Here is a 13,121-nt window from a genome sequence, read left to right as displayed (position 1 = left end):
TCTTCGTCTTGGTGATGGTCCAAGGCTTCATGTGTGGAGGTCAATGGTGGTAGACCCCTCTCCAGAGACTGCATAGTTTCAAGGCCGATGGTGGCCCCTCCACTTCGAGATCGAGTTTGATTCAACTCAACGGGTGCTACACACGACATCCACCGTGGAGGTGCCAAGCCATGCCTGGCTGGCTGTGGCTATGCACGACGTCTCATGAGGAGGTGTCAAGTCATGCATGATCTTGGTAGGTTCTACGCATGACCTATCTTCTGGCGACCTCAAGTCATGACAGTGGATGGAGGTGTCGTGGCATGGGACGTAACAGTCTTCCATTTTCTCCAACAGTGGCATCCGGTTAGTGAGAAGCTGCTAGCCGGACAAGTGATGATGGTAGAAGCAGAATATCGGGATTACACACTCCTAATCAAGTAATCGGGCAATGTCGACGTGTGCCTGCATCGTGCCCTTGTTGAAGGTGGCACCTCGACAATTGGCTTTGGGGATAAAAATCCCGAGATCAACCTATAGTTGAAATTGTCATCATCCATCCACATATGACAATTTCTTCTTTAAGGCTTTGCTTAGGAGGTGTGTATATTCTTTTTTTCCTTTTATTGTATGGTTGGTGGTAATCTGGTGGAGGTACTATCGTGAGGCATGATGCCTCGGGCTTGTTTACTTTTTTTAATTTTTGTATAGCTATTTTCGGCGGGCTTCTCTGGATTTTATTTATAAATATTGTATGCATCAATCGATGCAGAGAAAATAGTATGTGGTAGAGATACATGAACTCCGGCGATTATAAAATAAAGTCTGCATGAAACAAGCAAATTTTCGTGATCTCCAAACTCTATTTTCTTTCACTTTTTGTATTTTTCTGAAGGCAGCCCTAGAAAAATGATATATAGGTCAAACCAGGCACTTGTAAATACCAATGAAGGCTCTCACATAATTTTGAGCCGCAATGCCAATGGTACATGCATGTACAATATAATCAATAAAGTAATCAACCAACATTGACAAGTGGACTAGCACCAATATTCAAGGGACCGGATAGTTTGATCAACGCAAGTGAAGATACGTGAGAATAAATCACCACAGTTAAGAACGTAGCAACCGTGACAAATATTATGGGGACAATCCTCCTTCGGTAGGCATGATAAGAAGTCTAAAATCGATACGGCGAAACAAAATGTGACGGACCATACATAGAGAAACATAACCTAACGACGGCACCACTAAAATCGCCAGTAACATAGGGAAAGAGATCTTGTCGTCGAACAAGGACAGAAAATCACGCGTAGGCGATGCCATATTTTCCTCTAGGTTTTTTTTTCTAAGAGGATCCCTAGTTGCAGGCTAATTGTCTTTCTTAGAGGATCCCTAGTTGCAGCCTTGGGCCAATCATTCCGCCGCTGCACCCAAAGATTTGCCAAGCCATCCTCTCCACAGACCACAAAATCTGCCAGGTCATCGTATACTTGTCCGTGCTAGGCCAAAGGCGTGGCCGGCATACACTCTCCAAGCTCTGCCCGCCTCACTGCCGCTTGTTCATTCCACGACTGCATACCCGGCCACAAACGGAAGTAAAAGGGAGTTAATCCAGAAAAGCAACCAGCGAAACTCAAGATCAACATCTCGACCCCCGATCGAGCATTGCTATAAAGCATCCCTCCACTCGTCCTCTCAGCTCTCAGAGCCTGACTCACAAGACAGACGTTCCTCTCCACCTCGCTCCGTAGCTAATCGGGTCATTGTCTACACGAGCAGCAGGCATCAGCTCGCTAGAGCCTACACCAGCGCCAGCAATGGTAGGTGCCCAAACAACCGCATGGACACATGCTCTGATGCATGCACATGCTCATGTTTCGCAAAAGCTTGCATGGCGATGGGATGTGATGCCAGGCTGCTAGCTCATGGTTCGTTGTGCTATGTGCTGAAAACATGCAGGTTTCTGCCGGTGGTCATGGCGGCTTCAGCAACGCCGACGACGCCGTCGACTTCCGCGGCAACCCGGTGGACAAGTCCAAGACCGGCGGATGGCTCGGAGCCGGGCTCATCCTAGGTACGGAGCTCGCGGAGCGCGTGTGCGTGATGGGCATCTCCATGAACCTGGTGACGTACCTCGTCGGCTCCCTGCACCTCTCCAACGCCAAGTCCGCCAACGTCGTCACCAACTTCATGGGCACCCTCAACCTCCTCGCCCTCGTCGGCGGCTTCCTCGCCGACGCCAAGCTCGGCCGCTACCTCACCATCGCCATCTCCGCCACCATCGCCGCCATAGTAATAAGCTACCAACTACGCGCGTATACAATTTACTAGCACCGTCTGCATTGCCTCGTCAATTAGTTAACTGATGATTCCTCAAAAAATTGACAGGGCGTGAGCCTTCTGACGGTGGACACGGTCCTGCCGAGCATGCGGCCGCCGCCGTGCGGGGACCCGCGTGGCGCGCAGGGGCACGAGTGCGTGCCGGCGAGCGGCGGGCAGCTGGCGCTGCTGTACGCGGCGCTGTACACCATCGCGGCGGGAGCGGGCGGGCTCAAGGCGAACGTGTCCGGGTTCGGGTCGGACCAGTTCGACGGGCGGAACCCGCGGGAGGAGCGGGCCATGGTCTTCTTCTTCAACCGCTTCTACTTCTGCATCAGCCTGGGATCCCTCTTCGCGGTCACCGTGCTGGTCTACATGCAGGACAACGTCGGCCGGGGCTGGGGCTACGGCGTGTCGGCCGCCGCCATGGTCCTCGGCGTCGTCGTGCTCGTGGCCGGGACGTCCAAGTACCGGTACCGGCGTCCCGAGGGGAGCCCGCTCACGGTGATCGGCAGGGTGCTGTGGACGGCTTGGAAGAAGCGCAAGCTGCCGCACCCAGCCGATGCCGGTGAGCTCAACGGGTTCTACGCCACCAAGGTGCCCTACACTGACAGGCTCAGGTAATAATGCCATCTACCCATATAGTTTAAAATAAGGTGTGACTATTTCGACCGAGAACTAACTTTGTTAGGTTAGATGATGTCATCAAAATTCAGTTGTAACTGTATGACTAGCACGAATCACGATGCAAATCAAATGGTGTAAGATTTGACTGAATATGAAATTAGTTCTCAACTAGCTGAGAACTTGCAAATCCCTTTAAAATAACATGATATTGCATTTACCACAATATTGTCACCGAAAAGCTATAGCAGGCTAATCTATTTAGGGTTTTTTGTAAAAAAATAGAGGGAACTTTGGTTATATTTTACCCCGAAAAAGGGAAGCTATATATGACTCTAACATGATTCGAGCTACAACTCATTCAACCATTCAACTCGTATTTTTTAAATCAATGAAAATTCAAAAAACAGAAAATTAAAATGAGAAGAGAATATAGATTCAGGAAAAAATATAGCGTCTAAATTAGGGTATGAATATGGCTATAGCTGGCTATTTGCGGTATTTAGCCTATGGATAGCCTAGATGTATTCTGAGGTCTTCCAAAAAGCTATAGATAAACATAACTTTGCATCCACCTTGGAAAAAAAAATCTCTTTTTTCATCGATGCATCACAAATTCACAATATATCTAGTAGTACATATCTCGTAGATGCAACAAGGACAATAATAGTGGACAGGCCATTTTCCGTGGCAAGATGCTGCCAACATGTGCCACTATCCAGTACCAGTACTACTGTAGGAGTAGGATCATATGCATGTGGCTGCTCGAGCGTTCGTTGTTTCCGTCCTCATTTTGTTTCGAAAATAGGGCATTATTTCGCTCGAAGTAAAGAAAATGGTAGTAGAAAATTAATTCCTCTGTTCTATCTTGTTTTGGGTCTCAGCCACATAAAATTTCCATGGTTAGCATGGGCTATGGATCAGCACCGTTCGCTCCCGGACAGCTAGGACTTTACTTCTCCTCTCACTACCATCGTGACACTTGTCCCCGTGTGTCATGTTGACGCTGAGATGGACGTACGAGCAAGAGAAGGTAGCAAAAACGACAACCCTCATCACTACTCCTCAGTTCCTTTCATTGCTGCCAGCATGCGACACAATACGCAAAAGCAAATCATTGCAGAGAAGGAAATAAAGCGTGAGGTGATCAGACTCCCGAGCTGCCAAATCTCCAAGTGATCTTAAGAAGTTGCTGAAAACTAACGTTAAACAGATAGGGGCCGGCCGGGCTGCAGAATGAACTGTTCTCACGTTCAGGATTAGTGGTCGCTATCTATCTACTACAGCCGTTAAGGATTATAATGCTTCTCAAAATTTAAACCCAACTTTAACCATAAAATTAATTTATAATACATAATATATTTGTTAGTATTAAAATTATACTATTGTAAACTTATTTTAAATATGAATCCAATAATAATGTATGTATCATATAATTTATATTTAACATGTTAAATTTATACTTAAAGTTGGACTTAAATTTCAAGAGGTATAATAATCCCTAACAGAGATAGTAGGAGTAACGACGAGTGAGCAATAACACCGATTGGCGAGTCACAGGCACACATTAGAAATTGCATTAGGAGGTGATGCCACGATGCATACATGACTTGCGTCACCCCGCAAAGTTCAGAGCATTCGTACCTCAAACAGTTGGTCACTACCAATTACTACAATGATTTGGAAGTTGTCAGCCAACTTTTCCTGTGGGATTTGACAACTTTGCCATTTGGTAAACGGAAAAAAATTTGCGTTCACTCTACTAGACTGAATAATTTTCTAACGATTCGCTCCATATAATTTGGGATTACAAAGGGTGTGCCTATGTCTCAGTCGACTGAGTCACCTTAGAAAAGTGACATTGCTGTTCAAAAAAATGTGCAACTCGGATCAGCAGTAGAAAAATGCAATTGCACTTTTTTAACAGAAAAGTGCAACTCAAATTCATTTTTGTGGGTGACTAAGATTTAAGAAATTCTCAGTTGACTGAGACATAGCAAAACCGGATTACAAATGCATGAACATAAACTATATAGTCAGAGCGAACTCCTAAAGCCGATTGATATTTAGTTTGCGTTAACACAAATTACCATTTAGCACCACGGCTCCGATATATAAACTTTACCCGCAATTTGTCCATGTTCTCTTGTTTTTTGACGAGTCATGTAGTATCATGTTCTGTTGCGCATCAGTGAACGTGAGTGATTAACTTGTATGATGCGCATGCAGGTGCCTGGACAAAGCCGCAGTCGTGGATCAAGTCGACCTGGGAGCATCTCCGACCAAAACGAAAGAGCAGGCATCAATGGCCTCAACAGTAACGGAGGTAGAGGAGGTTAAGATGGTGTTGAATCTGCTGCCCATCTGGTCGACCTGCATCCTGTTCTGGACAGTATACTCCCAGATGACCACGTTCTCTGTGGAGCAGGCGACCCGCATGGGCCGTCGCCTAAGCGCCGGCTTCGTCGTCCCGGCCGGCTCCCTCTCCGTCTTCCTCTTCCTCTCCATCCTCCTGTTCACCTCCCTCAACGAGCGCCTCTTGGTGCCGCTCGCCAGCCGTCTTACCCGGCGCCCGCAGGGGCTCACCTCGCTCCAGCGCGTCGGCACGGGCCTCGTCTTCGCGATCGTCGCCATGGCCGTCTCCGCGCTGGTCGAGAAGATGCGGCGCGACGCCTCCTTGAACGGGGTCGCCATCAGCGCGTTCTGGCTGGTGCCGCAGTTCTTCCTGGTGGGCGCCGGCGAAGCGTTCGCGTACGTGGGGCAGCTGGAGTTCTTCATCCGCGAGGCGCCGGAGCGGATGAAGTCCATGAGCACGGGGCTCTTCCTGGTGACGCTGTCAATGGGGTTCTTCCTGAGCAGCTTCCTCGTGTTCCTCGTCCACCACGTGACGCGGGGCACCTGGATACAGAACAACCTCGACACGGGGAGGCTGGACCTGTTCTACTGGATGCTGGCCGTGCTTGGGGTGGTCAACTTCGCGGCGTTCGTGCTGATCGCGAGGAGGCACGAGTACAAGCCCAGCACATCGGCGGTGGTGGCGCCCGCTGGGGAGGAGGATGGTAGCATGGGCAAGGAGATGGACGACGTCCTGGTGGTCAAGGAGAACGTTGAAGGGATGGATGTGTAGGGGAGTGAGAGCTGTAGGAGGATATATATGCACCTGCGAGCGTTTGTATATACGTATCTTGTATAGCTCCGGTTGTTGGTAGTGTACTAGTGTATGCACGACATTTTCCTAAAGTTTGGATGTCGATCTGTATGCTCCCGAGTCTAGGTGCCGAGGACTGAGTTGAAGCAAAAAAAAACAAATATGGTTTCCGTAAATTACTCCCTCTGGTTTTATTTTTTCGTGTTTTTGGTTTGTTAGTCAAAAAATGCAAAGTTTAACAAAAAGATACCGTAAGAATATTCGTAATACAAATACATATAATACAAAAACATGGTTTAAAACGATTATAATATAATCTATATCTACACCTAATAATAAAGGGAAAAGTGTTTCCGTGGTTTGGTCCTTTTTTCGTCCGTGGTGGCTCAGCTTCGTCCATCATCGATTGCTAAACGGAACTGTTCCTAACACATCGTTAAAACAAACATATGTTGGACGGACAAAGCCGATGACAGCCCAGCCCAACAAAGGCCTTACCGAAGTGCGCACTATAATTTTTTACTGGCCGCACGCATCGACCCCGAGCCCGACCTAGGCATCGCGTCCAACAAGAACTCCCAGCGCCGCACTTCATCGTATTCGACATGGAATCCTTTGCTTCTTTAATATTCAAAGGCAATAAATAGGACATCAGACCCTCGACGGAATCCCAGTTCAATAGCACCTCCCGTTGCTCGATGCGCGTCGCACGCGACCGGCGACGAAAACCGCCATGCCCGCCCGTCGTTCTCCCTTCTCCGGACGACGCCCGTCCTTCTCCTCCTCGATGTGGTACTGTCCGGTGACGGCAGGTGCGATGGGGACCTCACCTGAGCTGTTCCGCGGCCGAGGTCACAACGTCGTGGAGGCTTGATCTCCTCACCGAGGGATGGCCAGGAGGCGTGGAAAGGGTACATATGCCGGTTTGGTGGCGGCCATGACGATGAGGATGCCTTTTTTTTTCTCGTTCGATCGTAAAAGCTCCGTGCTGGTTGACCCGGCCGTCGACCGCAGGATCCAGTCCCCTGGGCCTCCATGCATCGTCAAACTGATCCAGGACGACGTCTGCCAACGGAGATATATGGAGGGGGTTCGTATTTGGGCATGATGCGGCAACGGCTGCCCTTTGTGACCGACACCAACGAGGCTCCTATACTATGGTAGCTGACGGCTACATGCTGTAACTGTAAGCCATCTGACGGATTTTGCGTGTTGCTCGGTATCTACTATAGGAATCGACGTCGACGACGGGTTGATCAGCTGAGGCCAACGACACAATTTGCTATGCAGTTATTCGGTGTAGCGCCTAGCTCGTCAATTTTTACAGGGGATGCAGATGGTTTGTGCGCACTACTCGATGCTGCCAAGTTTCATACTCAGCTTAGTTTTGCTTGGTACAATGCTTGTACATTACATATATACACTCCATGCTGCCCGCCCGTGAGCTTTGACAGGTAAAAGAAACGGAAGATATTTTCAGTTGAGTGATGCCCATAATATAGTAATATCGACTTGGCTGCTATGTCATGGCTGAGGCGGCAACATCTGGTCACGGTGGCACCTTGTCTCGAACAGTCGGGCGTACTTGGTGCGTGCAGTGCCCAGCTCAGTAGTTGGATTTTTACATGGATGCGATCTTCCTCACCATGGCGATGTTGTTCTGCCCGATGCGTCCACGGTGCTTGTGATGTACTACGTACTACTTAGTCTTGGATATCCATCGATGCATGAGTTATGATACGGAGGATAGGTATACAGATTTTTTTTTTCAATTTTACATAGCTTATACATTGATCTAACTGAAGACATGTTCTTGGAAAAAACTGGAACTTACAGTTTAAGAGATATCATGAAGGATCCATAGTCCAGAGTACCCACGAGTTATTAACAAAAGGCGATCTAGGTGACTGAGATTTATGGGTAGTGCTATACACTTGAGAATTAACAAAAACATATTTTTAAATATGCAATTTAAGTGACTGAAATTTATGGATAGTGTTAGATACATGGAAATTAACAAAAATAAATTCTCAAATATTCTCGATGATAATTATGTTTTCGTAAAAATCAGTCCGCCGCAACGCGCGGGCATATTTCCTATAGATTTAATATTGTATATATTAATAACGTTTCATAAATATTAGTCAAAAAATACAAAGTTTGACCTTGACCTTACCAATCCTAGAACCCGAAATAATTATAAACGGTGTCAGTACATACATCTTTGGAAATCTCAAATGGCCCGCTTATCCTATTTTTGTTGTAAAGACTTTGAGACTGTGTCCAACTTTCTCAATAATGAGTCTTGATAAAGAGAGTTAATAGCATAAAACCACCACTTTGATGGTGAAATTTACCGTATGGTACCACTTTACGTTTGCGGGACAAAAAACCACCACATTTTGCTCGGTTTTTTGCGGAATGCCCTAAACGCGAATTGAACGCGAATTGACAGGGAATCTGACAGGTGGGGCCTGCTGTAAGTGATGATGTGGCAGGAATCTGTGAGATGGAGAGGAACCTGTATAATAATTTAATTAAAAAATCCAAAAAGTCTGTACAAAAATTCCAAAGCCATCCCGCAAGACGCCATTGCCGACTGCCGAGCCTCGCTCGCCGCTGTCTGCTGGCTCCGTGTTCGTCTGGCTGCCACAGACTCTCATGTTCACGCCGCAGACCTCGCCAGTTTGCCGCCCGCACAAGACTCACTGCTCGCTGCGTTGCGCACTGTCCGTGGATCCGACATGCGGCTAGAGAGGAGTAGGAGGGCACGGGGAGGTGGAGGTCAACCCCGCCATGACCAAGCTTGGGCTGGAGGCGGCGCCTCCCTTGAGTATGTGGGTCCGTGGCCGCAGGGGCGGCGACGCGAGAGATGCGTGGCGGCGGCGCGGGAGATGCAGTGGAGCGACGGCGCGGGAGATGCAGGGAGCGACGGCGGGAGATGCAGTGGGCAGTTCCTCTTCCCGCCGCCGGCGTCCTTGTCGTCGAAGGGGAGGCGGCCGGGGAAAAGGGGAGGGCCGGGCACGACGGAAACGGCGAGCCGCCGCCGAGCCTGCCCGCACGCAGCCCGCTGCCGAGCCGCACGCCGGGATGGGGAAGACGACCTCCGAAGCCGCACGCAGCCGCCGAGCCTGCCCGCAGCCGCCGCCTGGGCCCGGTGGCGCTGGGGGATCTCCTCGCCGGCGCCGTCCTTCTCACTGGGGCGGCGGCGGGAGTACTCCGACGGCCGGCAGCCGCCAGCCGGTGTTCACGGGAGGAGATAACCTCCCCAATTTTATGCTTTTTGGAATTTTTTATTTTTTAATGTGGACTGACACGTGGGCCCTCTGTCCACATCAGCAAACTGCTGCACAACATTGCCACCTCAGCGCTGACATTGGGACCCACCTATCAGATTCCTGTTAATTCGTTGTCAATTCGCGTTTAAGGCATTCCGCAAAAAACCGAGCAAAATGTGGTGGTTTTTTGTCCCGCAAACGTAAAGTGGTACCATACGGTAAATTTCACCATCAAAGTGGTGGTTTTATGCTATTCACTCTGATAAAGAAGATGGTGCTACTACTAGTGAGTTGTCAAATAAACAAAATAAGCCATGTTAAATCAGCGGATCAATGACCCCCTCGATAGTAAAATCATGCCCATATTACTAATAACACCATTTTGATGATGTCAACCTGTGAAACTCAGTTGGAACAAATAAGGACTCTCCTAGACATCTTTGCCTCGTTTAATGCGTTGAAGATTTATTAACAAAAATTAGAAATGATGCCTATTAATGTTTGTTGAATATATACCCAAGAGATAATAATAAAAGTATTTATTGTTATATCTTAGTGTTCATGATAAATGTTTACATCCCATGCTATAAATGTATTAACCGGAAACATTAATACTTGTGTGTATTGTGAAGCCTCTTGTTAAAATAGTTTGTTGATTAATAGATGATTGTTTCCTGATCATGAACATTGGATGTTATTAATAACAAGATCATATCATTAAGTGAATGATGTGATGGACATGCACCCATAGTAAGCGTAGCATATGATCAAGTTATTAAGTTCGTTGTACTTCAACCTTTAAGATACTTAGTAACATAATCCTTCGACCATGAGGTCATGTTAATCACCTACATCGGATGGACGCTTTGATGATATCAAACACTACTTCGTAAATGGGTAGTTATAAAGGTGGCATTAATTAAGTGTTCGGAAAGTATAGGTTGAAGCACGTGGATCAATAGTGGGATTTGTCCATCCAAATGACAGATAGATATACTCTAGGCCCTCTCGGTGGAATGTCATCCAACTAGCTTGCAAGCATGTGACTGACTCACAAGATATGTCATATCATAGTACGAGTAAAGATTACTTATCAGTAACGAGGTTGAACTAGGTATAGAGATGCCGACGATCATACTTCGGATAAGTAAAATATCGCGAGACAAAGGGAATCGGTATCGTATCTAAATGGTCTTTCGATCACGAAGTCATCGTTGAATATGTGGGAGCTATTATGGATCTCTAGGTCCCGCTATTAGTTATTGATCGGAGAAGAGTCTCGATCATGTCTGCATAGTTCACGAACGTAGGGTGACACACTTAAGGTTCGATGTCATTTTAAGTAATATGGAATATGGAATGGAGTTCAAATATTGTTCGGAGTCTCGGATGAGATCCAGGATATCATGAGGAGTTCCAGAATGGTCCGGAGAATAAGATTCATATATAGAAAGTCACATTACAAGTTTGAGAATGGTCCGGTGCATTTATGGAAGGTTGTAGAAGATTCTAGAATCATCCGGAATAAAACACTATGGCAGGTAGAGTCCTGGAGGCGGAGAACTTGGTGGGTTGGCTAGGGCAGGTTCCTCTCCATCTCACAGATTCCTGCCACATCATCACTTACAGCAGGCCCCACCTATCAGATTCCTATTAATTCGTTGTCAATTCGCGTTTAAGGCATTCCGCAAAAAACCGAGCAAAATGTGGTGGTTTTTTGTCCCGCAAACGTAAAGTGGTACCATACGGTAAATTTCACCATCAAAGTGGTGGTTTTATGCTATTCACTCTGATAAAGAAGATGTTGCTACTACTAGTGAGTTGTCAAATAAACAAAATAAGCCATGTTAAATCAGCGGATCAATGACCCCCTCGATAGTAAAATCATGCCCATATTACTAATAACACCATTTTGATGATGTCAACCTGTGAAACTCAGTTGGAACAAATAAGGACTCTCCTAGACATCTTTGCCTCGTTTAATGCGTTGAAGATTTATTAACAAAAATTAGAAATGATGCCTATTAATGTTTGTTGAATATATACCCAAGAGATAATAATAAAAGTATTTATTGTTATATCTTAGTGTTCATGATAAATGTTTACATCCCATGCTATAAATGTATTAACCGGAAACATTAATACTTGTGTGTATTGTGAAGCCTCTTGTTAAAATAGTTTGTTGATTAATAGATGATTGTTTCCTGATCATGAACATTGGATGTTATTAATAACAAGATCATATCATTAAGTGAATGATGTGATGGACATGCACCCATAGTAAGCGTAGCATATGATCAAGTTATTAAGTTCGTTGTACTTCAACCTTTAAGATACTTAGTAACATAATCCTTCGACCATGAGGTCATGTTAATCACCTACATCGGATGGACGCTTTGATGATATCAAACACTACTTCGTAAATGGGTAGTTATAAAGGTGGCATTAATTAAGTGTTCGGAAAGTATAGGTTGAAGCACGTGGATCAATAGTGGGATTTGTCCATCCAAATGACAGATAGATATACTCTAGGCCCTCTCGGTGGAATGTCATCCAACTAGCTTGCTAGCATGTGACTGACTCACAAGATATGTCATATCATAGTACGAGTAAAGATTACTTATCAGTAACGAGGTTGAACTAGGTATAGAGATGCCGACGATCATACTTCGGATAAGTAAAATATCGCGAGACAAAGGGAATCGGTATCGTATCTAAATGGTCTTTCGATCACGAAGTCATCGTTGAATATGTGGGAGCTATTATGGATCTCTAGGTCCCGCTATTAGTTATTGATCGGAGAAGAGTCTCGATCATGTCTGCATAGTTCACGAACGTAGGGTGACACACTTAAGGTTCGATGTCATTTTAAGTAATATGGAATATGGAATGGAGTTCAAATATTGTTCGGAGTCTCGGATGAGATCCAGGATATCATGAGGAGTTCCAGAATGGTCCGGAGAATAAGATTCATATATAGAAAGTCACATTACAAGTTTGAGAATGGTCCGGTGCATTTATGGAAGGTTGTAGAAGATTCTAGAATCATCCGGAATAAAACACTATGGCAGGTAGAGTCCTGGAGGGACTCCACCAGCTCTAGCCAACCCACCAAGTGGGAAGATGGAGTCCATGGTGGACTCCACCTAGTTGGCCGGCCAAACTAGAAGGAAAAGGAGAAATCCCTTCCCCTCTAGGTTTCTACTTTTGGTAAGTTTAGGAGTTGGACTCCAAAGTGGTTTTTGGGGGAACCCTAGGTTTTCCACCTATATATAGAAGACGAGAGGGAGGGGGCTGAACACACCAATCCAGCCACACCACCAAGGGGTTCCCAGGCCGGCGCCCCAAGTGCCCCCTCACCTAAAACCTAGCTACTCCCTCCTCTCTCTCTCTCTCCCGCACTGCTTACGGCGAAGCCCTACCGGAGATCTCCACCACCACCGTCACCATGCCGTCGTGTTGGCGGGATTCCGAGATCTACTACATCTGCTGCTCGCTAGAACAAGGAGAATGACATCATCATCGACACTGTACGTGTGACCGAGTGTGGAGGTGCTGCCTGATACGTCCATTTTGCATCACTATTTTATATCATAATTTGTTGTTATTCATTGATATATTTCATATTTGGAGATGATACTTATGTTATTTCATCTATTTTGCATGTTTCATGATTATTGGAGGATCGCGCACCGGAGTCAGGATTCTGCTGGAAAAAGCGCCGTCAGAATGCAATATTTCGGAAGATCAACAATTGACGGAAATTATAT

General features: G+C 46.4%; 1 protein-coding gene across 2 annotated transcripts; it reads left to right on the top strand.

Annotated features, from left to right (window-relative positions):
- Window positions 1-1,603: 1,603 nt before the first annotated feature.
- LOC127326421 (protein NRT1/ PTR FAMILY 6.4) lies at window positions 1,604-6,252 on the top strand. Of its 2 annotated transcripts, XM_051353278.2 has the most exons (4): window positions 1,604-1,802; window positions 1,942-2,274; window positions 2,371-2,921; window positions 5,155-6,252. In XM_051353278.2, the coding sequence occupies exons 1-4, from the start codon at window positions 1,800-1,802 to the stop codon at window positions 6,050-6,052; spliced, it is 1,785 nt and encodes a 594-aa protein (XP_051209238.1). In that variant the 5' UTR covers window positions 1,604-1,799; the 3' UTR covers window positions 6,053-6,252. The 2 variants fall into 2 exon arrangements, with proteins under 2 accessions (XP_051209238.1, XP_051209237.1); XM_051353277.1 differs by lacking the exon at window positions 1,604-1,802 and having other exon boundaries at window positions 1,936-2,274.
- The last annotated feature ends 6,869 nt before the right edge of the window (window positions 6,253-13,121 follow it).

Source organism: Lolium perenne, chromosome 6, assembly GCF_019359855.2.
Source record: "Lolium perenne isolate Kyuss_39 chromosome 6, Kyuss_2.0, whole genome shotgun sequence".
NCBI classification, from domain to species: Eukaryota; Viridiplantae; Streptophyta; class Magnoliopsida; order Poales; family Poaceae; genus Lolium; species Lolium perenne.
Note: the sequence above shows the minus strand (reverse complement) of the source record. Positions and strands in the feature narration are given on the sequence as shown.

Coding starts and splice junctions, on each gene's coding strand:
- LOC127326421 (XM_051353277.1), top strand. CDS start 1,936: ATGCAGGTTTCTGCCGGTGGTCATGGCGGCTTCAGCAACGCCGACGAC. Junction 2,275..2,370: donor CCGCCACCATCGCCGCCATA/GTAATAAGCTAC, acceptor AAAAATTGACAG/GGCGTGAGCCTTCTGACGGT. Junction 2,922..5,154: donor CCCTACACTGACAGGCTCAG/GTAATAATGCCA, acceptor ATGCGCATGCAG/GTGCCTGGACAAAGCCGCAG.